At 41.8% G+C, this 25,475-nt stretch overlaps 1 protein-coding gene across 3 annotated transcripts in view; it reads left to right on the forward strand.

The window, feature by feature from the left end:
• The window catches only part of CRACDL (CRACD like), a 125,184-nt gene that overhangs the window by 57,456 nt on the left and 42,253 nt on the right, over positions 1 to 25,475 (forward strand). For all 3 annotated transcript variants that reach the window (XR_009506406.1, XM_059942446.1, XM_059942447.1), the window contains exon 2: positions 20,348 to 20,427. Coding sequence is in view for 2 of the 3 variants with exons in the window: in XM_059942446.1 (XP_059798429.1) it covers positions 20,358 to 20,427 (70 nt within the window). In the remaining variant the exon portion in view is untranslated. The remainder of the gene's footprint in view (positions 1 to 20,347; positions 20,428 to 25,475) is intronic.

Raw genomic sequence — 25,475 nt, forward strand, 5'->3', positions numbered from 1 at the left:
AAGCTTTACAGCGATCATTCCTCCTCCAGCTTGTCGTCAAGCTGGAAATGGTGCGCAGACGAACGGGGAAGCAAATGTGAAAGTCCCTGGGAAAAATGACAGAAACTGCTTGTCAGAGACTCAAGGTCTCATTTCCAGCAGTGGAGAGGGCGGGTCGTGACACTGCTGAGATCCTGCCGTGTGGCCAGAGCAGGGCAGAAGCTTACACTTGGAATCTGCGCCGGGGCCTGGCACCCAGCCGCTCCTCAGGTTTACCAGGTTAGGAAACTGAGACTTCAGAGAGGAACAGGAACTTAAATCCTAAGTTCCTCAGTCCTAAGTCCCAGCCTGTTCACCACATACTGCTTGGTCTTTGAAAGAAACTATTGGAGCGTCTCCTAATTATCAGCAAAATACATGTTCAATCAGAAAATTTGCAAAACATAGAAAAGCGCAGAGAAGAAGTTTAAAATACACCTAATTCTGTGATGGAGAAATAACTGTAGATCACATCCTTCTGTGGTCCTTCCTGAATTCCTTTTATGCATTAAGAGACTTGTAAAAAAGAGTAAGAGTGGGTTTTATGGCACACGCTATTTATAGCATCAAAGGAGGGTCTGTTGGCAACACCACTGGTGTCATCCAGGAGCTTGTTAGAAATACCAGGATCTCAGGCCCCACCCCGGACTTGCTGAGGCAGAATCTGTGTTTAGCAAGCGCTTCAGATTCTGGGATGCATATTCCCTTTAGAAGTGCTGTTGTAGCCGACTTCCCCCTTGCAATGTATTGTGGGCATTCTCCCTTGTCAATCAATATTTTCATGTAACAGGGTTTTTAGTGGCCTCGTGACATGTCCCAACACCATAGCCAGTCTCCTGTTTCTGTCTCCTACTGATGAGCCTTTAGAATGTTTCCAGGGGGCTGTTCTAAGGGGATACTTGATGATCTCCTGAGGACACATTCCCAGAAGTGCAGTTACCAGATCAGCAAGGGTTTTGAAGGCTTTTGATGCTTGCTGCCAGATTCCAGCCCAGAGAATATCTAACTTGACTGGTCACTTGAAATCTTGACCTGGGCTTCTTAGTAGGCAGCTGCCCTCGTGGGGAAGAGCTCACAGCTGGGTGGGGTACAGGCCTTGATTTGAGTGTCAGATTTTCCACTTAACGCCGGCTCAGTGATCTTGGACCATTTGCTTAACTTCTCTGATCCTCTGTTTTCCCACCTGCAAAAAGGAGATATGCCATTTAATTCAGAGCTGGTTGTGAGCATTAAATGAGAGAGAATATAGACCATCTTGGACCTGGTACCTGCTTCATTCTCTTCCCTCTGAATAAAACGAGACCAAAGGCCTGAGGAGGTCCAACGCAAAGCCTTTTGATTTTCCTTCAGAAAAGATTTTCTGTTGCAGTTGATAAATTCCATTGTAATAGGAATGCACCAGGGGTGTTATTGGCCTTTTAGTTTGGTTCTCCCATGTCCTGAGGGAGGTATGGCTTGGGCACGGCAAAGAAGGGCAAAGAAAGCATCAAAGAGAGGAAATTCCTGAAATTTTTTCTTAACCTTGAGCAGAGATTTAAGATGTGCAAACAGTGTGCCGTGGGGAGCATGCTGGGAGGTGGTAGAGGGACAGTGAGAAGGCATGTATGCGTGAGCGGGCGGTGGCAGGGCCCTCCCTGGTCTTAAGGGTCCCTCTCGGTCCCTGGGGCCTTCAGTGCGACCCCAAGATGCGACGCCGCATCCCCTTGTGGTGTTGTGTCAGTCCGAAGAGTGTTGTCTTGTGCTGGGCACCGCCCTAGACTAGCAGGGAGTGCTGACCAGGCCCAGAGCAGAGCCGGCCGTGGCGAGTGGCAGGGTGGCTCCAAGTTCAATGCGGCTGGCTGCTGAGCCGGCCTCTGGTGGGGTGAGTTGCAGCTGTGGATCTGTTGGATTTGGCCTCTGGGGAGAGAGGAGTGCTGGCTGGGACCACTCTTTAGAGACATCTGCCCCGAGGCTGAGGCCCGTCCCTGACCCCCTCAGTGGTCCACTCTGCCCCTGGATCACCTCACGGGAGACGGGGACCCCCTGCCGGCCCGTTGTCTTTCTCCCTGGAGAAGGCTGTTCTGTTAGCAGCACCCAGGAAGCAAATATTCAGACTCTAAAGCACACAAGGGCAAGTCGATGTAGACTGCCCTCAAAAAGCACTCAGTGGTCATTTTCCGAGTTCGCTGAACTCACTGCTTTCTTTGTTCACCATCAGATACATTGGTTATGCTTTATTATTTAAATTATAAGCCATTTGACCAGAACTTTATATATATGGACGCATTTTGGAAAACAGAAGAGGAAGCTAGGACTTCTTCTAAGATGGTTTCTAAGAACCATCTTCAGGAGTCACCCTTGTCCCCTGCTGCTCCTTGGTTTTAGTAACACAGCCTCATGCTTGTCACCCAGAGCCTTCTGTCAACCCTCCAGACGTTGCCTGGAAACTGCTGACTGTGCCGGTTAGCAGCCTTTAGACCTTGGAGAACTCAGGTGGGGTTGCGATGCTGGACGGCAGGAGTCTATTATTTTGAAGTGGCAGCTGCCAGGCATCAGGGAGGCGGCTTTTTGTGGGCTGCCCTTGGTGATTTCTCTCCGGCGGGGGGCGTGGTCTGCGCACCTGCCAGGTGTGGTCTCCAGCAGGGAGTGCTGGACTCTGTCCTTGCCACAGCGAGCTGCCGAGCAGGTGCCTGACTGAGAGGAGGAGCCTTTGGAAGGTCCAGGAAGGCAGTTCACAAAACACATCCAGGACCCGCGGCAACATGCTGGCCCTTGAAGAAGGAATAAGGAGAAAGCCAGCGCAAGGGAACACACTTGCAGGGGTGGACGTGCCCCCGGGGCCCTGAGCCCTTGCTCGGATGGATGGGGCAATCGGTGCCCTTTGCCCGCCTCTGCGGGGAGCGCAGGAAGACGGAGCCCGGGCTTGTCACTTTCCACCCTCAGCAGTTGGGCAGCGACTCCGCTTAGAGGGAGGCGGGTGGCGGCTCCGGCCCCACCCTGGGCGTCCACGTGTTTGGAGGGAAGGAGGAAGTGCGTGTGTGTCTGAGCGTCCACTGCCCTGGGCTGCACACCTGCCGGGGGACCCGCAGGGCCGCAGGAGTTGGCCGAAGCCCTGCTTCCTCGGGGCCCGGGGTTGCTGCTCCGGAGACGGGGACGAAGCTCTTGATCAGCACCCAGGGGTGTCCCGAGGGCCCCAAGCCCCTTTGGGGAGGACAGGGAAGGCCCTCTGTTCTCCCAGAGGATGAAAGTGCCGGAGGCCCCCTCCACGTTCACGAAGATGGCTGCCTTTTACCAGTGCGTCAGGCCTGAGCCCAGGTGGGCCTCTGAGAGCCAAGAGGTCGGGGGTGGGAGGCGGAGGGGCGGAGCGGGGGGAGGCCCGGCCACGACCCCCAGCCCCTGGGGTCCAAGAATCGACTTTCAGCATCTGTTGTCGTGTATGACCTTTTTCCTTACAGACATAATTATGTATATTATATAGTTCCTTGAATTGTGTGAATTCTGGGACAAAATAATGATTTTCTTTATTTTCTTTGTGACACATGCATATATTGAAAGAGAGGGACACAGGAAGCAGAGGGCTAAAGTGAGGGGGTGGGGAGTGAAAGGAAGGGAGAAGGAGAGGGGTAGAGGGCTGGGAGACAGAGCACTTTCCTCTGAACAGCCCATGCCTGTAAGGTGGTTCCACATGGCACAGTCTGTGTACTTCGGGTGGAGAGTAGACAGCGGAGGACAAAGTGAAAGACCATTAGAATTATTCCTGTAGCTAACTGGGACGAAGTGAGAGAGAGGCATGGACTTATCTATACTACCAAATGTAAAATAGACAGCTAGTGGGAAGCAGCCGCATAGCACAGGGAGATCAGCTCGGTGCTTTGTGACCACCTAGAGGGGTGGGATAGGGAGGGTGGGAGGGAGACGCAAGAGGGAGGAGATATGGGGATATATGTACATGTATAGCTGATTCACTTTGTTATAAAGCAGAAACTAACACACCATTGTAAAGCAGTTATACTCCAATAAAGATGTTAAAAAAAAAAAAGAAAGTAAAGGGAATCAGGATATGTCACCCCAAAATATGCCACTTTGACAGAATAATTATTTTAAGCTGAAGGAATCTGAGAAATGGCAGGTATAGGAAGGGCTCACTTCCCTTTCTACCCTGAAGCAGGTCATAAGACTCTCATGTGAGAGGTGTCCTCCTTATACTTGGAAGAAAGGAGCATCCTTATCTCCAAAGATGGGGGGATACTGAGAGGAACCTGAAAGCACAGGCTTGCTGTTTCCCCCAATTTACTATCCTTACCTCATATCCTTTATGTCTCCTATCATTACTTCCCACAACTTTCTACTCTTCATCAAACCTAGAATAAAAACACTCAGGCTTAACCATTTCTTTGGATCTTCACTTCCTTATAAAGGCTCCTGTGCCATGTAAAACATAAATAAATTTGTGTGCTTTTCACTGTTAAAAAAAAAAAAAAGAATTATTCCTGTAGTTAAAGATCAGCACCGAAGGGCTTGTTCTTTTAATTTATGTTTTAATTGAAATATAGTTGCTGTACAATATTATAGAAGTTACAGCTGTACAATATAGTGAGCCACAATTTTTAAAGGTTATACTCCATTTATATTATTGTAAAATATTGGCTGTATACCCCGTGTTGTACAGTATATCCTTGTAGCTTGTTTTATACCTAATAGTTTGTACCTCTTACTCCCCTCCCCCTATATTTCCCCTCCCCCTTCCCTCTCCCCACTGGTAACCACTCATTTGTTCTCTATTATCTGTGAGTCTGCTTCTTTTATATTCACTAGTTTGTTGTGTTTTTTAGACTCTACATGTAAGTGATCATACAGCGTTTGTCTTTCTCTGTCTGACTTATTTCACTTCACATAATGCCAAAGGGCTTGTTCTTAACTGACAGATTTGCTGAGGGCAGTGACCTGCCCGAGTTTCTTTGGCGCAGAGGCCAGCGGACCTTCAGAGCCACCACGCCCTGCTGCAGGTGACCTCATCCTTTGAGAATGTTTGGCCCTCGGTGCATTTTGCTTCGGTCATGATAGTACAGAGGGAATTAGAGCTATGACATGGTTGAAGTGCATTTGCAAGTATAAGTAAACAAATTGCATGTCTTATATACCAAATGGAAAATTCCAGTTAGGCAGCCTCTGCTGATCCAAGTGATGGTCACATCTGCCCATCACCTGGGCTGGGTGGACCGTCTTGGGAAATGGATGTTGCACCTTCGGCAGCAGACATCTGGTGGTGTGGGGATGCTGAGGGACCTGGACAGACTGTCCACCCACCAAGCCTCACTTCCTTCTTTTGCTACCTAGGGACAGGAACCCAACAACCAGAGGAGTCCTCGGGAACATGGGCCTTTGTACTGTGTAAAGCCCTGTGCATGGAAGTCACCATCATTGTTATTGTTTCATAAAAATCTTTTTACTTGTAATTCTTCAACCTCAGTGTCTGATGCTGCTATTTTGTTTTTTGGGTTTTTTTCACACGCACACACTGTATTTTATTTTTACAAGAGATAAATAGACTGACACCAAGCATTGTAAATGGATGACCACAACAAAAGCAACAATGATTGCAATTACCAAACACAAAACACACTCATACTATGTCATAATAGTGACATTCAGTCCAGTAATCCTCCACTGTAACAGCTCCTTTACTTTGCAGTGAAAATTGATTTGTATATTTTTTGCCTCTGAGTCCTTGTGGGATTTTTTTTTTTTATAATTCAAACAGAAAGTCACAAAAATTATAATCATCCTTATCGGTTCACTCAGTCCCATGTAATTAATTTTTTTTTCATCTTGATCTTTTGTTAGCACTTTTATGAGTTCATCAGTTTTCCATTAGAGTTCTGAAAATGCTTATTCATTCAGTTCAGCAGTACAGTCAGTTACCAGAAACCTGTACTTGTCAAAGTCTTTTCCATGAATTCCTTGAAGATGAACCCCTTTTATAGGAACATATTTGCAAAAGTGATACTGCCTACTTTGAATGGACCAGAATAGAGCGGTGGTGTGATGTGTCTCCTCATTAATAGACTTTGGAGCATGACTTCCTAATTCAAAAAAAAAAAAGCAAAACCTTAATTCTGCATCTGCTGTGCTGCAGAAATGCCAATCACATATGGAACATCCTAGATAAATTTAGCCTTAAGAACCTTCTTCGTGTCATTATTTTTGGTTTAAATGCTTAAAAAGGGGGAATTTATTACGTAAATAGACTCATGAAGTTAAAAACAGACCAGCCTTCATAAAGCTTCCCTGAGCCCTGGGCTCTGGGTCCATTCGTCCCGTGTGGGCAGTGATCAGCACAACTTACAGCTCTAACTCTGAGACTGAACGTTTCCAAGTTAGATGGCATCTTGGCAAGATACTCCAGCGTTAGAATGTATTTTCCCAGGAATTACGTGAATGCAGTTTCTGAGGTTGCAAAGTTTGAAGCTCTTATGCTTACCTGTTTTTGAAACGATGGTTTTGTAAATGTCGCTAATAGATTTGTTTTATTCTAATAACCTGAAAATGTCTAAACTAACGTTTTTTAAATCTCATATGAAAACATTTCTGGGTGAGTGAAAACAGGTAACTCCTGTGAAAGCTGTCATGCATCACAGTCTGAGACATGAGCTTTGTTGAGGAGCATTCATGTAGACGTAGGCTGCATACGTGAACATAGTTTATCTTACATCAGATATTATTTATATGCTTATAAACTGTGCCGTTTGTCTTGCGGATGACTAAGTTTGTTTGAATGAAGCTCTGCTGTTTCTCTGCAAAGAAACAGCCCAGCCAGTTGTGGTCCACCGCCTTGTTCTCTTTGGGTGCCCCAACTGTCCCTGCCCAGCTGTGGCCGAAGGGAAGCCGGAAGACGGGAGCAAGGCATCTGGAGCAGAGACTTCCTCTGCATCCATATTCCTTGACTCCCAAAGGCTCTGCATGGTTATAGGGCACCTGATGTCTAAAGGGGGACAATGGACAAGAAGAACTCAGGCTAAAGAAATGTGACATCGTTTAGCTAAGTCATGGATTTAGAAGGACGTCTCTCCTCAAGACATTGGAGTACTATGTGGTCTTGGGAACAGTGATTGGGTAGTTGATGCTGTGTCATTTTTAGCAGGAGGTGAATCCTTTGTCTAACAAGTGTTATAAATGCTTCTGGTTCATTCACTCACTCATTCATTCATTCAACAATCTTTATTAAGGACCTCCTGTGTGGCAGTAACATGCTGGTACATGGTCCCTATTCTCAAGGAGTTAGTCTTCAAGTTTTACATCCTTAGCCAGATAGGGGATGACTCACTTCTCTAGGCCAAGCCTAATTTTAGTATTTTAATAAGATAATCAATTATAGGTCGATAGGAAACTGACCGCCCAATAAGTTCCTTTGTTTCCCTCCCGCTGTCCTCCGAGCGCTGTGACTCAGTGTCTGAGTTCTCGGCTTTCAGCCCTTCACTCATCCGATTTCTTTGCTACTTTTTTAAAAAATTGAAGTATAGTTGATTTACAGTGTTGTGTTAGTTTCTGGTGTACAACAAAGTGATTCAGTTTTATATGTATATATATTCTTTTTCATATTCTTTTCCATTATGATTTATTATAGGATATTGAATATAGTTCCCTGTGCTATACAGTAGGACCTCTTTGTTTATCTATTTTATGTATAGTAGTTTGTATCTGCTAATCCCAAACTCCTAATTTATCCCTCCCCCACCCCCTTTCCCCTTTGGTAACCATAAGTTTGTTTCCTATGTCTGTGAGACTCTTTCTATGTCATAAATAAGTTCATTTGCACATATAAGTGATATATGGTATTTGTCTTTCTCTTTCTGACTTACTTCACTTAGTATGATAATCTCTGGGTCCACCAATGTTGCTGCAAATGGCATTATTTCATTTTTTTATGACTAATATTCCATTGTATACATATACACCACCTCTTCTTTATTCATTCATCTGTTGATGGACATTTAGGTTGCTTCCTTGTCGTGGCTATTATAAATAGTGCTGCTGTGAACACTGGGGTGCATGTATCTTTTCAAAGTATAGGTTTCTCCGGATTTATGTGCAGGAGTGGGATTGCTGGATCATATGGTAACTCTAATTTTAGTTTTTTAAGGAACCTCCATACTGTTTTCCACAGTGGCTGCACCAATTTACATTCCCACCAACAGTGCAAGAGGGTTCCCTTTTCTCCACATCCTCTCCAGCATTTGTTATTTGTGGACTTTTTAATGATGTCCATTCTGACCGGTGTGAGATGGTACCTCATTGTAGTTTTGATTTGTATTTCTCTAGTAATTAGCGATGCTGAGCATCTTTTCATGTACTTATTGGCCACCTGTGTGTCTTCTTTGGAGAAATGTCTATTTAGGTCTTCTGCCCATTTTTAGATTAGGTTGTTTTTTTGTTGTTGCTGTTATTGAGTTGTATGAGCTGTTTGTATATTTTAGAACTTACGCCCTTGTTGGTTGCATCATTTGCAAATATTTTATCCCAGTCCGTAGGTTGTCTTTTCATTTTGTTTATGGTTTCCTTTGCTGTGCAAAAGCTTATAAGTTTGATTAGGTTCCATTTGTTTATCTTTGCTCTTACTTCTATTGCCTTGGAGACTGACCTAAGAAAACATTGGTACGATTTATGTCAGAGAATATTTTGCCTATGTTCTCTTCTAGGAGTTTTATGGTGTCATGTCTCATATTTAAGTCTTTAAGCCATTTTGAGTTTATTGTTTTGTATGGTGTGAGGGTGTGTTCTAACTTCATTGATTTACATGCAGCTATTCAGCTTTCCCAACACCACTTGCTGAAGAGAGAGACTGTCTTTCCCCCATTGTATATTCTTGCCTCCTTTGTTATAGTTCAATTGACCGTAGGTGTGTGGGTTTATTTCTGGGTGATTTCTTTGCTTTCTTTTCTCCCATATGTCAGAGTGGATCTACCCTTTCTCCTCCCTGTCCTTCCTGACAGGTAGACAGAGCAGGTTTTGCACAGAAACATTGAGGTGTCTACTCTGAAGGGCAGGAGGTCCCCTGGCACCCTCGAGGAGACATGACCATGGAGAGGTCCACTGCCAACGCCCCTGCCACCTTGGGGTGGGAGCAGAGGTCAAGTCTTCTGCTCTTGAGGATAAAAGTATCTATCATGAGGCAGTAAAGCTGGCACAATTTTCAAGCAGAGATTTCTCACAGGAACTTTGCAAGCCTTACACATTCCGTTGCCTCAGTAATGTGAAACTTCTTTTTCTAAAAAAAGGTACAGGCAGATCCTGGTGTGACTCACTAGAGAACAATAGTCAAGTCCCAGTTTATTTTTGTCTTCTTCCCCAAGAAAAGGAAAAGTTAGTTAAAGGTATAGGGAAGGTAAGGAGGCTTAAATCCAGAAAGGGGAGCCAGATCACAGAATCGTGCAAACGGAGGTGTGATGAAAACTGGTGAGTGCTGTCAACAGAAGGTTCAGGGCTTCTCACTGTGCATTGTGGGAGGTGCTGGCTCATCCGATCAGACCCCTGGGGGGATGTGGAAGTGAAGCTGGTCCCTGAGGGCTGAGTGGGAGTTGATAGAAGCAAGTGGAGTGTAAGGGCAGGGAAGAGCATTCAAGCAGAGGGAACAACATCTGCAAAGGTCCTGGGCTGGAAGGAAATGAAGCCTGTGGGTTAGGGAGAGCAGGGCAGGCACATTCCTGCCAGTTGTGTACAGGGCGTCTGGTTGAGATCCAGACAACCTGCTCGTCTCGTCCACGTTTAGATTTACTCACATATACTGCCCTCCATTCCTACCTGCACCTCTAGGCTTCCATCTGAGATCATATCCTTCTTCCCTGAATATCTGCTTTACTGAGGGATTGCTGGAGACACATTGTATCATGTCTTCTTTTCCAAAAATGTCTTTATTTCGCCTTTTTTTCTGGTCACGCTTTTTTCCAGCAGCTTTATTGGCATATAATTTACCTACCATAAAGTTCACCTGTTAGGAGTGTGCAGTCAATAGGTTTTAGTATATTTACAGAGTTGTGCAACTATGAACATAATCTAATTTGAGAACATACTCATGTCCCCCAAAGAAACCTTGTGCCCATTAGCTGTCACTTCCCTTTCTACCTCCCTCCCCCAGCACTCTACTCCCCCAACCCTAGGCAAACAGGAATCTATTTGTCTTTCTCTATGGATTTGCCTATTCTGGGTATTTTATATAAATGGAATCATTCAGTATGTGGCCTTTTGTGTCTGGCTTCTTTCACTTAGCATAATGTGTTCAAGGTTAATCCATACTGTAGCATGCATCAGTGCATCATTCCTTTTTATAGCTACTTTATTTATTTATTTAATTTTATTTTTGGCTGTGTTGGGTCTTCGGTTCATGCGAGGGCTTTCTCTAGTTGAGGCAAGCGGGGGCCACTCTTCATCGCGGTGCGGGGACCGCTCTTCATCGCGGTGCGCGGGCCTCTCACTATCGCGGCCCCTCCCGTCGCGGGGCACAGGCTCCAGACGCGCAGGCTCAGTAGTTGTGGCTCACGGGCCCAGCTGCTCCGCGGCATGTGGGATCTTCCCAGACCAGGGCTCGAACCCGTGTCCCCTGCATTAGCAGGCGGATTCTCAACCACTGCGCCACCAGGGAAGCCCCATCATTCCTTTTTACGAGTGAATAATATTCCATTATATGTATGTACCACATTTTAAATTTATTCATCAATTGTTGGGCTATTTCTACTTTCTGATTATTATAAATAATGCTGAACATTGGTGTATACGTTTTTGTGTGCGTTTTTCCCCATTTTTTTATTGTTGTAAAATACACATAACATAAAATTTACCATCTTAACCATTTTAAAGTGTATAGTTCAGTGGTATTAAGTACATCCATCCTGTGCAACCATCACCACCATCCATCTCCAGAACTCTTTTCATCTTGCAGAACAGAAACTCTGTACTCATTAAACTACCCCCCCTTTCCACCTTCCCCCAGCCCCTGGCAACCACCATTCTGCTTTCTGTCTCTATGATTTTGACTCCTCTAAACAAGTGGTGGAATCATTCAGCATTTGCCTTTTTGCAACTGGTTTATTTTGCTTAGCATAACATCCTCAAGGTTCATCCACGTGGTAGCAGAGTTTAGAATTTCCTTCCTTTTTACAACTTATAAAGAGAGACTTGCTTCTGTCATTTTGCTATTAGTTTTCTCTATGCCTTATAGATTTTTTTATCCTTCATTTCCTGCAGTACTGTCCTCTCTTGTGTTTAGTTGATTTTTTTGTAGTGAAACTTTTAAGTTCCTTTCTCATTTCCTTCTGTGTGTGTTCTACAGCTATTTTCTTTGTGGTTACCATAGGGATTACATTTAACATCCTAAAGTTATAACACTCTAATTTGGATTTATACCAGCTTAGCTTCCATGACACACAGAACCTCTGCTCCTTTACATCTCTGTTCCTCTTCCTTTCAGTTGTTGATGCCACTAAATAACATCTTTAAACATTGTGTGCGCAGAAACATAAATTAATAATTTGAAAAAATACAGTAACCTCTTAAATTAGGTAGCAAATAAAATGTGGAGTTACAAACCAAAGTTACAGTAATACTAGCTCTTAGACAACTAACTGCTTTTTTTTTTTTTTTAGCATGGATGGGTACTCCAGTGGCTTTATTAACTCTTTTCTGGGGATGGCAGGACCTTATAGCTGGAGACTAATTGCTTTTTAAAAATGTATTAGTCTCTTAAATTGTGTAGAAAACAAAAAGTGGAGCCACAAACCATTGTTACAGTAATACAGTTGACCCTTGAACAATGTTGGTGTTAGGGACACCAACCCTCCACGCAGTCCAGAATCCAAGTCTAACTTTACACTTGGCCCTTCGTATCTGTGGCTCTGCATCCAGGGATTCAACCAGCCGTGGATTGTGTAGTACTATAGTACATATTTATTTAAAAAATTCACATTTAAGTGGACCTGGGCAATTCACACCCATGTTGTTCAAGGGTAACTGTACTAGCTTTTATAATTGCCCATATATTTACCATGTGTATAGTTACCATTTTATAATTGCCATGTATTTACCTTTACTGAGCTTTTTTAAGTTAGTTTTTTTTTAATTGAAGTATAGTTGATTTTTAATATTATGTTACAGGTGTACAATATAGTGGTTCACAATTTTTAAAGTTTGCACTCCATTGATTATAAAATATTGGCTATATTCCCTGTGTTGTACAATATATCCTTGTAGCTTATTTTATATCTAATAGCTTGTACCTCTTAATCCCTTACCCCCATATTGCCCCTCCCCCCTTCTGCACTGGTAACCACTCATTTGTTCTCTGTATCTGTGAGTCTGCTTCTTTTTTGTTATATTCACTAGTTTGTTGTATTTTTAGATTCCACATATAAGTGATATCATACAATATTTGTCTTTCTCTGTCTGACTTATTTCACTTAGCATAATGCCCTCCAGGTCCATCCTTGTTGCTGCAAATGGAAAAGTTTCATTCTTTTTTATGGCTGAGAAGTATTCCATTCTGTATATATACCACATATTCTTTATCCATTTTTAAAATATGGTTTCAAGTTACTATCTAGTTCCCTTTCATTCCAACCTGCAGGACTCCCTTGAACATTTCTCACAGGGCAGGTGTAGTGGTAACAAACTCCCTCAGCTTTTGTTTATCTGGAAATGTCTTAATTTCTCCCTTGCTTTTGAAAGACAGCTTTGCCATGTATAGGGTTCTTGGTTGACTTTGTTTTTTTTCCTTTTAGCACTTTGAATATATTGGCCTCCTGCCTTCTACCCTCCAGAGTTTCTGATGAGAAGCCTGCTGATAATCTTATTGAGGATTCCTTGTGTGTGATGATTTGCTTCTCTCTTGCTGCTTGCAAGATTCTTTATCTTTGGCTTTCAACAGTTTGATTATGATGTATCTCAATTCATTGAGCTCCTTAGATGTTTACATTCGTGTCTTTCATCAAATTTGGGAAGTTTGGGGCCATTAATTTTTCAAATATTCTCTCTGCCCCTCTTTCTCCCCCCTCCTCCTTTTGGGACTCCTACAATATGTATTTTGATCCACCTGATGGTGTCTTACAGGTCCCTTATGCTCTGTTCACTTTATCCATGTCCTATCTTCAAGTTTTCTGATTTTTTCTTCTACTGGCTGAAATCTGTCTTTGAAACCCTCTAGTGAATCTTTCATTTCAGTTATTATTATTATTTTTAGCTCCAGATTTTTTTTTTGCTTCCTTTTAAGGTTTTCTCTCTTTTTATTTATTTATATATTTATTTATTTATGACTGTGTTGGGTCTTCGTTTCTGTGTGAGGGCTTTCTCTAGTTGTGGCAAGTGGGGACCACTCTTCATCGCGGTGCACGGGCCTCTCACCATTGCGGCCTCTCTTGTTGCGGAGCACAGGCTCCAGACGCGCAGGCTCAGTAATTGTGGCTCACGGGCCCAGTTGCTCCGTGGCATGTGGGATCTTCCCAGACCAGGGCTGGAACCCGTGTCCCCTGCATTGGCAGGCAGATTCTCAACCACTGCGCCACCAGGGAAGCCCAAGGTTTTCTCTCTTTTTATTGATATTTCCATTTTGTTCATACATTATTTTCTTCATCTTCTCTGTGTCTTTAGTTCTCTGAGCATCTTTAAGATAGTTGTTTTAAAGTCTTTGTCTAGTAGATTTAACACCAGATCTTTTTCAGAGTCAAAACTGAACATTTGAATCTAATAATGTGGTAACTCTGGAAATCGGATTCTCCCCCTTCCTCTGGGTTTGCTGGGCTTTATTTTTGTGCCAAGGATCAGCCTGAACTGTAATCTTAAGGTCTTCTCAGATCTTTTCTAAGCCTGTGCCTTTCCCTGGGTATATACAGTAATTTTCTCATTTGCCCCATATGTACAGTTTGCTTTTGAATGCCCCAGTACTTAATGTCTGGCTCCCAAAAGGGGAAAAGAGAAAACTGAAGTGGAGGAGGAGAAATGGAGCACCAGCCCAGGCCTTTAAAGCTCCTGGAAGTTAGTGCACCTAGAAGGGGAGGGGCTTGCAACAGTAGGGGGAGGTGCAGCAATAGTGGCGGCCCACCTCTTTGTCTGCAACTCTGTCATCATAAGCATTAATCACAGCACAGATCCCCAGTATTTGGAGAGCAGGGTCCTTTGTGCCCACCATCGTTCCTTCAAGCTGTGTGCAAGCTGCTTCAGGAACAGATTCATGGCTGCCTGTCAGGGGGGTAGGGAGTGGGGGTGAGTAGGTGCTATTGAGCTAAGAGCTGAAATTGACTGAAATTAACTGCAATTTGCATACCAACCTTCCAGGGGAAGTTGCAAGCCTTAAATGGACTCCAAAATAGTTACCTTAAACAGATTCTGCCAGTGTGGTTGTTTTCTAAGTGGGAGACAGATTCCTGGTGCCTCCTACTCCACTGTATCCCTAGAATCTTCCATGGACATATGTGTTTATTTCTCTAGGGTATATAACTAGGAATGGAATTGCCAGAATGTATGGTATCTTTATGTTTTGTGGGGTTTTTTTTAGGAACTGTTTTCCAAAGTGGCTGTAACATTTTGCATTTCCATCAGCAATGAATTAGGGTTCCAATTTCTCCATGTCCTTGCAAACACTTGTGACTGTCTGTGTCCTTGCAAACACTTGTGACTGGCTATCTCTCTGATTAGAGCCATTCTAGTGAATGTGAAGTAGTATCTCACTTTGGTTTGGATTTGAAATTCCCTGATGACTAATTATGTTGAACATCTTTTCATACAATTATTGGCCATTTGTTTACCTTTCTTGTACAAGTATCTGTTTAAATCCTTCATCTATTTTAAAATGGATGTCTTTTATTATTGAGTTATAAGAATTATTTATATATTCGGGGTACAAATCCCTATATGATATATGATTTGCAAATATTTTCCCCAGTCTGTGAGCTGCCTTTACACTTTCTTGATAGATAGGTTTGAAACAAAAAGTTTATACATTTGATAAAGTCCAACTTATCTGTCTTCCCTTTTGGTGTTGCATCTGAGTAATCATTGCCTAACCCAAGATCACAAATTTATTCTAATGTTTTCTTCAAAGAGTTTTCTAGGTTTAGCGCTTACATTTAAGTCTATGAGCCACTGTGAGGTAATTTTTGTGTATAGTGTGAGGTAGGAGTACAAATTATGTTTTGGATGTGAATGTCCAGTTGTTCCAGCATTTGTTGAAAAGACTGATTCTTCCCACATTGAATTGTCTTGGCACCCATGTTGAAAATCTATTGACCATAAATATATTTTATTTCTGGACCCTGAATTCTGTTAATCTATATGTCTATCTCTATGCCAGTACCATGCATTCTTGAGTGCTGTAGATTTGTAGTCAGTTTTGAAACTGAGAAGTGTGAGTCCTCCATCTTTGTTCTTCTCTTTCAAAATTGTTTTGGGTCCTTCGTATTTCCATACGAAATTTCAGATCAACTTGTCAATTTCTGCAAAAAGCCATCTGGGATTTTGATAAGGGAATACACTGAATCTGTGTATCAATTTGGGGAGTATTGCTGTCTTAAACATATTAAGTTTCTTATCCGTGAACACAGGATAGCTTTCCACTTATTTATGTCTTCTTTAATTTCTTTCAACAATGTTTTGTAGTTTTCAGAGTACAAGTATTCTGCCTCCTGGGTTAAATTTATTCCTGAGTAGTTTATTCTTGTATGCTATTGTAAATGGAATTGTTTTCTTAACTTCATTTTTGGATTGTTTACTGCTGGTAAGAGAGCAATGGATGTGACAGGCATAGAAGCTCACAGCCTTGGCAGTGAGGGGAGTGGTCGGCAGACACCTAACAAACAAGTTGCTGTTGACAGCTGTGGTGAGCATTGTGAAGACAGGTACAGGGGCTGAGACAGAATACCATAGAGATGCAAACAGGGCCTGGAGGGTGGTGTGGAATGAGTGGGTCTGTAGGGGTGGACCCTAAGGTTTTTGTATACAGTTATGGGCTCAGAGGTATGTAATCAGGATACAGATATTTTTCTTTGCACTGTGTAAATAAGTGTAATGGATGGGTACCTTTAAAATACCGTATTAAAATCTGTTCTCATTCTTCACGTGAATAAACTTCTGTAGAACTTTTCAGTATAAGCTGCAACTAATGATGGAATTCTGCTGGAAGCTGGGGAGAAGCCTGTGGTGAGTTAGGGTTCAGAGAGAGGCAGTGGGGCAGCCCTCACAAGGATCCTTCTTTGGATCCAGAACTCCCCTGGATCCTGTAGGCGCCCAGATGCACACTGATGAGTGCTGTGTGGAGGGGTCTGGAGGCTCAGCACCCTTTTGAGTTAATTAGAACCCCTGAAGAGGCCCCCTCAGGTCCAGGTTTAAAGAACAAGTTTTCCTGTACTTGGACTTGAGCTGTCAGAGCAACGGGGTGGGATGGTGGAGGGCAGAAACTGGTTGAGGGGACATTGGGGCCACTTGACTTGAACTTTGAGTTACAGTGAGAAGCAGAAGGGGTGCTGGGAAATACTGGTTATTTGCCACATTGCCTTTCTAATTATGGTTCTCCTTCTGGCTTTTTCTTCAATTTTGCTCGGGTTGGGGAACATGTATTCAGCAGGGCAAGTTATTGGGCTTAACAGAGAAGACATTCCCTTGTAACAGCTGCAGAGTGTTTGCACCTGGAGCATCCGAGTGAAGGGGACGGTCCTCCATCTGCACACCCCGCAGTCTCAGGTGGCGGGCGTTCCTCCGTGGCCTGGAATATATTTTTATCAGTTACTTGGCAGCAGTTTCATTCATGGTCCATCGGGCTGTGGAGCATTGAGAAGATCAAGGGTCATCTAGGAGCCCAGGTGTCTTGATTGTTGATACTGGTGGCTCCAAAGCGAGCCGTTTGCACAAGGAGACTGTGCCTACATGAGATAGAATGGCCAGCCCCTAGGGCGTGCCGGTGATGTGTGTTCTTGTCTGCAATTGTGCAGAGGCGTGAGCCCATGGTGAGAAACGAGATGCAGAAACCGACAGCTCTTCTCAGCGGGTGCTTGTATGTGCTGTGTTCTCAGTCTCATTTCGTTCAAGTGTTATTGCCCCCATTTTGTAAATGAGGAAACAGAGGCTCAGCCCTGGTAAGTGGTGGGATGCGGCTTCAGCTCCAGGACTGCCTCACTCCCAAGTCTTTCCCTTTTCCTCTGCACCATATTGCGCTCCTATTAGTAAGAAGATGTTTGGAACATAAAACATGAGCAGGTTTTCAAGCCTCCCACATGGGGCGAGCCTGACTTGTCGTCCCTTTGTCTGTGGGGTGACTGTTGCCTCTGAGCGTGCGTTCATTAGCAGCCTTGGCATCTGCTGCTGCTCTCTGCCTGGGCCCCCGCCGAGAACGTACCTTCCAGCAAGGTGAGGACCGGGCCATCCTCTCGTGTCTCCCGCTCACCCTCCCACCTGCTCCTGAGCCCTCTGCCCTGTGCCCAGGGCTTTATCACAGCCACATTGTTCAGTCCAGGGAGAAGCGTTTCTGAGCTCCTGGGTCCACTCCACACTCGGCAGGATGGGCGCCCTCCTGTACATCCACCTCCGAGGCTTGTGCACACACTCACATACACTTGGCATGTTCTCAGCACTTCCCAGCAAGGAACATTTTGTAAAATGTGCAGAAGCGGACATTTTGAAGGTAACCTCATGGTTTCTTAAGAGTGTTTGTTAGCTGATAAATCATGGCAGCCTCAACCCACCCCCACCCCCCCGCAGACTAAGATGCCCTGTCAGACCCAATGGATGGTCTCCTGGGGCTCCTTCAGCCTCTGGGCCTGGCCTGATGCTGGACAGGGGCTGCTTGGCAGGCAGAGCCATTTCCGTGGGAGATTGGTGTCCTTTGGATTTCCCAGCTTCCCTTAAGCCCCTCTGGGGACAGCTCAGGATGCTCCACTCCACTGGGTCAGCACCTGCAAGAGGCAGAGACCAAGTTGGTCTCATCCATCACTGTATCCCCAGGCCTCATAAGTGCCTGCCCATCCTGCATATACAGTCAATATGAGTATATAGGTTGGTGTCTCTGCTTCACTACTTTGGGCCAGTTAATAAACTTACCTGATACATAATACATGTTCTCATTTCCAAAATGGGAATACTTAGAGTTCTTGGAGATTAAATGAGATGATATGCTGCATGCTTGATAAATAATTGCAGCTGTTAACTCCAAATTCAAGCAATAGAAAGCTCAAGCACTTGTACTTCTAGCTCAGTGGCAACCATAGAAGATGGTATCCAGCGTAGTAGTTGGTGACTCTTAACCAAATCTCACCACTTTTACTCTCCTTGCTCCTTGGATTGCTCCTTCTCTACTGCCTCTTCCTTCAGATCCTCTGGTAGCCGACGCATCCCCTATAGTAACATTAAGCAGCAGGATACTATGGGATCAGGGATTCTGATAAAGATGGCATTAAATCTGTAGATTGCTTTGGGTAGTATGGACATCATAACAATAATAAGTCTTTCAATCTATGAACATGGGATGTCTTTCCATTTACTGGCATTATTTTCAATCTTTCATCAACATTTTTTAGTTTTCAGGGTATAAGTCTTTTGTCTCTTTGGTTAAATTTATTCCTAAGTACTTTATTCTTTTTGATGCTATTGTAAATGGAATTATTTCCTTAATTTCCTTTTTGGATTGTTCATTGTTAGTTTATAGAAACAACTGATTTGTGTGTGTTCATTTTGTGTTCTGCAACTTTGCTGAATTCAGTTATTTGTTCTAACAGTTCTGTGTGTGTGCAGTGTGTCAGGGATCTTTAGGATTTTCTACATGTGAGATCATGTCACACGTGAACAGAGATAATTTTACTTCTTTCTTTTCAACTTGGATGCCCTTTATTTATTTTCCTTGCCTATGTGCTCTGGCTAGGACTTCAGTACTATGTTGAATAGATGTGGTGAGAGTGTCTTGTTCCTGATCTTAGAGGAAAAACTTTAAGTTTTTCACTGTTGAGTATGATGTTAGCTGTGGACTTTTTATATATGGCCTGTATTATGCTGAGGTAGTTTTTCTCTATTTCTAGTTTTCTGAGCGCTTTTTTTTTATCATAAAAGTGTGTTGAATTTTGTCAGACGGTTTTTCTGCATCAGTTGAGATGATTGTGTGTGTGGTTTTTTTCTCCTTCATTCTGTTGATCCAACATTTTTGTAAAGCCGAATTATATCAAAATCAAGAAGCAAGGCTAATGAAGTTTTGTTCACCTTTTAAGGAATTGGCTGATCAGGGATGGGGCAGTTTGACATTAATATTAAAGGAGACCTAAATATTAGACTGAGCTCTAGCAAAGACCTGCATCTCCTGTCCTCTGTTAAATACTTTTTTTTATTTCTCCCATCATTTCCCATTATGTACTGTGTGCAAGTGGTAAATGTTAATTGGTTAATTAAATATTTTAGCTCCCTTTTAAAGTATGAGAATTCATAGTAATTGCCAATAAGAAATAGCTTTCCAAGTAAATGAGGAGTTAGTCTGTGTGGGATAGAATGTGCTGTTTAAAAGTCAGTTGTGGAAAGCAGGGACACAGCTCAATACTCTGTAGCAGGAATATTGACCAGTAATCATTTATTTGATTTCCATGAAGGGTCAGAAATTTTTAATCTAGGGAGAAGCCAAGTCCCTATGGATGAAATGATAATGGTGTGTGGAATGATTCGCTTTGAAATAACCTAGTTAGCGGGGAGTGGAGAAGGGGTAACAATGAGCAAGAGTCACCATGTTTTAAATTCATTATGCATTCTCTGTACTTTTATATCTGTTTGAAATTTTTCATAAAAAGTTCAAAAAAGAAACAATAAAAATAAGTGATGGTACAGCATAATATCAAAACATTATGTAACCATTACAGTAACATCAAGAATTTTAGTGATGTGGGATAAGAAAATCAGGAACTCAGTCTTACTAATATAGTGCATGTGTGCTTGTGCACATAAATATTTGCATAAAAGATATTGGAAGGAAATACATTAAAACGTTCCGTAGTTAGTCATTCTTGGTTGATGGGATAATGGGTGATTTTCATTCTATCTTCCAAACTTTCTACAGTGAACAAGAGAAAAACCTAATTTCCGAAAATTTTTTTCCAAAGAAAGGAACGAAATCTGCATTGTGCAAATCGGTGAAGCATTTTCCAGTTTTCCATTAAATGGCTCTGGTCAGTGATTAGATAAATGCTGATGTGGTTACTAATCTTGAGCTGTGGACATGTTTTTGGCCTCTACTGACCTGGAATCTGTCTTTGCCAGGGACATGGGCAAAAGGCAGTCACCACCATTTCAGTCATTGATAACTTCTGTTAGACTTGTTCCTCTAACATGACTTTCTATCTGATTTTAGTGAGCTGGATATGATTTCCACGAGGGTGATGGACATTAAGCTTCGGGAGGCCGCGGAAGGCCTTGGGGAGGACAGCACAGGTAAGGCCCTTACTTCCCCTGTGCTGGGCGGAGCCCTTGTTGCGTTGTAGGGCCGAGAGAGGGGCTGCTAGAGCCAGGGCTTTGGGTTCTCTACGTGGAGTGTGGGTTCAGTTCACAGTGTGTTCAGACACATGTGGCTGGAGAGCACGTCCAGACTGTTGGCGGCCACTCGGGGGCAGCGCTCCTTTGCTTCTCTGTCAGACACGGCAGCAGGGGTGGGGGTGGATTACTCATTTTCCTCCTTCCTGGAGGTGAACATGTCCCCAAGTTTGGTTGACTCGAAAGCAAAGGAAGTGAGATGCAATGGAATCATTTATCATCCAGGAACATCCAAAAGTTTCAGTAGGACGTTGGGCAAAGTATTGGATGGTCTAATCATCCAGAAGAAATAATGATATCAAGAGAGAGCCTTTGATTCCTCTTTTATGGCTTTTATTCTCCTTCAGGAGACCTTTATTGCACTTTCTACTGAGCTAAATTCCAAGCCCATCAACCATCATCTCATAACACATTCCAAGAGTTACCCAGTTATGCGATTGGTTTACTGTTATCCATAGATTGCTCTGTATGTCTTTATAGAGTTGTAAAACTGACACTAGAAAGCGTTAATCTCCCCACATGTGCCTTTTCCCGTATCAGCCATTTTTACTCACCTTATTTTGGTGACAAAGTTCTCCGTCTCTCTCTCTTGTTTTAAGTCAAAGTGCTAGTAGTGACTGTCTTTGAGGCAGTTCAGGGGAACAGCTTCCAATAATATTAAATCCTAGCTCTTAACTCTTAGTTTCAGATACTAATTTCATTAGAGACCTTTTTTCATATATTACGGATAGATTTTCCTTATTATCCTATATTAGGACTACTTTTCCTCTGTCACATTTCAGTAGATGCAGTGGTGATTGTCTTTTCAACAAATGGTGCTAAAGTAATTGGACATTCATATGTAAAAAAATGAACTTTGAGAGTTCAAAGTTTATTTGAACTCAAATGAGTATACAAAAATTAATTTAAAATATATCATAGTCGTAAATGTAATACTATAAATACTTTAAAAGAAAATATAGGAGAAAATATTTATCACCAAGGATTAGATAAGAGTTCATAGATATGACAATTCAGTCCCTAAAAGAAAAAGTCGATAAATTGGACTTCATCAAAATTTAAAACTTTTGCTCTGTAAGAGACACTGTTAAGAAAATGAGAAGTCAAATCACAGACTGGGAGAAAATATTTGCAAATCACATTTGACGAGAGCACTCAAAATTCGACAGTAAGAAAACTAACAACCCAACTAAAAATAGGCAAAAGGTTTTTAAAGATGCTTTACTTAAGAAGATACACAGATGGCCAAAAAGCACATGAAAAAGTGCTCAACATCAATAGTCATTAGTTAATGCAAATTAAAACTACACTGAGATACCACTATACACCTATTAGAATGGCAAAACAAAAACAGAAACAAATGCTGGTGAGGATGCAGAGCAACTGGAACTCTCATATATTGCTGATGAAAATGCGAATGGTACAGCCACTTTGGAAAGTATTTTAGCAGTTTCTTATAAAATTAAATACACACTTAGTCTATGCGCCACCAATCCCACTCCTAGGTATTTACCTAAGAGAAATGAAACCTTATGTTTACGCAAAAGCCTATAACAATTTTAATTTTGTTTACCAATTTGTTTATATCTATACAATGGAACAGTACTCAGCAATAATAAGGAACAAGCTATTGATTGATGTAACAACATGGATGAATCTCTAATGCATGGTGGTAAGTGAAAAAAGCCAGAATCAAAAGGATACATACTGTCTGAATCACTCTGTATGACATTCTGGAAAAAGCAAAACTATAAGAACAGAGAAGATATCAGTGCTCTCCAGGGGTTAAAGGTAGGGGATAGGTTTGACTACAAAAGACAGAACAATGATGATGTATATTGATTTTGGTGGTGATTATTCAACTCTGTATACACCAAAAAGAGTCAATTTTACTGATGTAATTTTTAAAACAACTTTTAAATGAGGTACCAGATATGAAAAACAATCAAGTGGATTTTTTAGAAATAAGTAAAACTATTACAATTAAAAATTAAGTGGGGCTTCCCTGGTGGTGCAGTGGTTAAGAATCCGCCTGCCAACGCAGGGGACACGGGTTCGAGCCCTGGTCTGGGAAGATCCCACATGCCGCGGAGCAACTAAGCCCGTGCGCCACAACTACTGAGCCTGTGCTCTAGAGCCTGCGAGCCACACTACTGAGCCCACATGCTGCAACTACTGAAGCCTGTATGCCTAGAGCCTGTGCTCCACAACGAGAGAAGCCACCACAATGAGAAGCCCGTGCACCGCAACGAAGAGTAGCCCCCGCTTGCCACAACTAGAGAAAGCCCGTGCTCAGCAATAAAGATCCAACACAGCCAAAAATAAATAAAAATAAATAAATTTATATAAAAAAAATTAAGTGGATGAGTTTAATAGCAGATTATATCAGCTCGAGAGAGAGCACAAGAAAGTATACAGAATGTATCACAGAATGGTAAAAAGAAGGAAAATACAGAAAGAGGACAAGAAGCATAGAGATAAGGGAAAGGGTGTAACATACATTTGAGCACAGTCTCAGGAGAGGAGAGAACAGCTGAGAATTTTCTGGAATTGACTTAAAAAAAAAAAACAAAAGATGCCCCAGTCCACAGATTTAAGAAACTGAATGAATCCCAAAAAGGATAAATAAAAGGAAATCCACATAGAATGAAAATATAGAAAACCAAAGACAAAAATGAAAAATCTTAAAATTAGTCTGAGAAAAAAAGATTACCTTTGAAGGAACAAAAAACTGACTTCTTGACCACACGACAGAAGCCACAAAACAGTGAAATAATGTCTTCAATATTACTGAAAGAATAACTTAGAAAAAATAACTGCCAACCTAGAATGTTAAACCTAGGAAAACGATACTTCAGGAATGAAGGAGAAATAAGGGCATTTTCACATAAACAAAAACTGAGTTTGTCACCAGGAGACCCTCAGATTCTAAAGGAATCTCCCTTCAGGTGGACGGAAAATCATCCTTGATAGAGGATTTGGACACAGGAAGGAATGATAAGCAAAGAAAATGAGAAGCAAGCAAACACATCTAAATGAACATGGAATAATATCTTTTGGGTTTTTAAAGATCAGAATGAAAACAGTAGGGCATAAACATAGGATTGAAGTATTCTAACTTTCTTGTTTTGTCCCTTAATAGAATGTGTGGTATAATTTCTAGGGTAACCCGTGAAACAACAGAGATAAAAGGCAAAGTTTACAAACTAGAAGTGGGAAGATATGGAATAATTTTTTAAAGTCAGTTAATCCAAAAGACAGCAAGAAAGGAGATTAAGAAAAACCACAGAGATGGTAGACTTGTTTTTATTAACATATCAGTAATTAGAATAAGTGTCAGTAGCTAGTTACATGAATTGTTCCAGTTAGAGGTTTAAAGCTCAAATTGGCTTTCTAAAACTCTATATCTCTTAAATATAAGGATTCAGAAAAGTTGAAGGTAAAAGGGATAGAAAAAAATGAACCTTGCAACACTGGGCCAGAGGAAGCTGGCATAGCTGTATCAATAGCAATCAAAATAAAATTTAAGGCAAAAAGCATTACTAAAAATAAAGAGGGTCATTTCAAAAAAGGTTCACTTCCCCAGGAAGATATTAATTTTACCTTTCTATGACATTTATCAACATAATGTCAAAATTTATAGAGTAGAAATTGACAGTTAAATAACGATAAATCTACAATCAGAGTGGGTTATTTTTAATAGCTAATTGATAGGACAAATGTATTAAAAATTAAAGACAAAGTACTTGGACAACACAATTAAAAAGAAAAAGGCCTATCCTAATCGATGTATATAGAACATTGAAGAAAATACATTATTTCAAGCACTCTAGGAACATTTACAAATATATGGTAAGCCATAAAGCAAGTCTCGACAAATTTGAACAGATTCAAATCACGCAGGGTATGTTCTCTGGCCACAGCACAATTAAGCTAGAGCTCAATAACAAAGATAATAAGAAAATCCCCAAGTGCTTGAATATTGACATACTTTTTTAAATCACCTATAGGTCCAAAAAGGTATTATAATGAAAATTAGAAAATATTTTCAAGCAAATAGTAAGGAAACTATATATCAAAACATATAGATGCAGGGACTTCCCTGGTGGTCCACTGGTTGAGACTCCGCACTCCGAATGCAGGGGGCCTGGGTTCAATCCCTGGTGGGGGAACTAGATCCCCCGCGCATGCCGCAACTTAGAATTCCAATAGCCGCAACTAAAAAAAAAAAAAAAAAAAAGATCCCACATGCCGCAACTACAAGCCCAGTGTGCTGCAACTAAAAAGCCCACGTGGTGCAAGGAAGATCCAGTGTGCCACAACTAAGTCCTGGTACAGCCAAATAAATGAAGAAATAGATATTTTAAAAAAGAAGAAAAAACATGTAGATGCAGCTAAAACAGATTTAGAAGGAAATGCATTGCCTTAAATGTGTGTATTATAAAAACAGAAAGCCTAAAAATTGATTAGCCAAGTATTCATCTCAAGAAGTTAAAAAGATAGCAAAGTAAACCTGAAGAAAGTAGGAGGAAGGAAAGAAAAACTAGAACAGAAATTAGTCCAATAAAAAATAAACATTCAGTAGAGAGAATTAACAAAGCCAAACTTTTTTTAAAGGCAAATGAAATTGACAAACCTCTTGTGTAATTGATCCAGGGAAAAAGGAGGGACAGATAATATCAGGGCTGATAAAAGGGGGCTTTATTATAGATAGTATAGATGCTAAGATAATAAGAGGATATTATTAACAACTATATGCCAGTGCATTTGAAAATGTGGGAAATAAAGACAAATTTCTAGAAAAATGAAACAATAAAACAAATTCAAGAAGTAGAAAACCCAAATAGTTCCTATAACCATTAAAGAAATTGAATGAAAACGCCTAGCAGCCTAACAGATATAACGCAAACGGGCCTCCAGTGGATGGCCAACTAATCATGGCAAATCAA

The sequence above is a fragment of the Balaenoptera ricei genome, chromosome 13, assembly GCF_028023285.1.
Source record: "Balaenoptera ricei isolate mBalRic1 chromosome 13, mBalRic1.hap2, whole genome shotgun sequence".
NCBI classification, from domain to species: domain Eukaryota; kingdom Metazoa; phylum Chordata; class Mammalia; order Artiodactyla; family Balaenopteridae; genus Balaenoptera; species Balaenoptera ricei.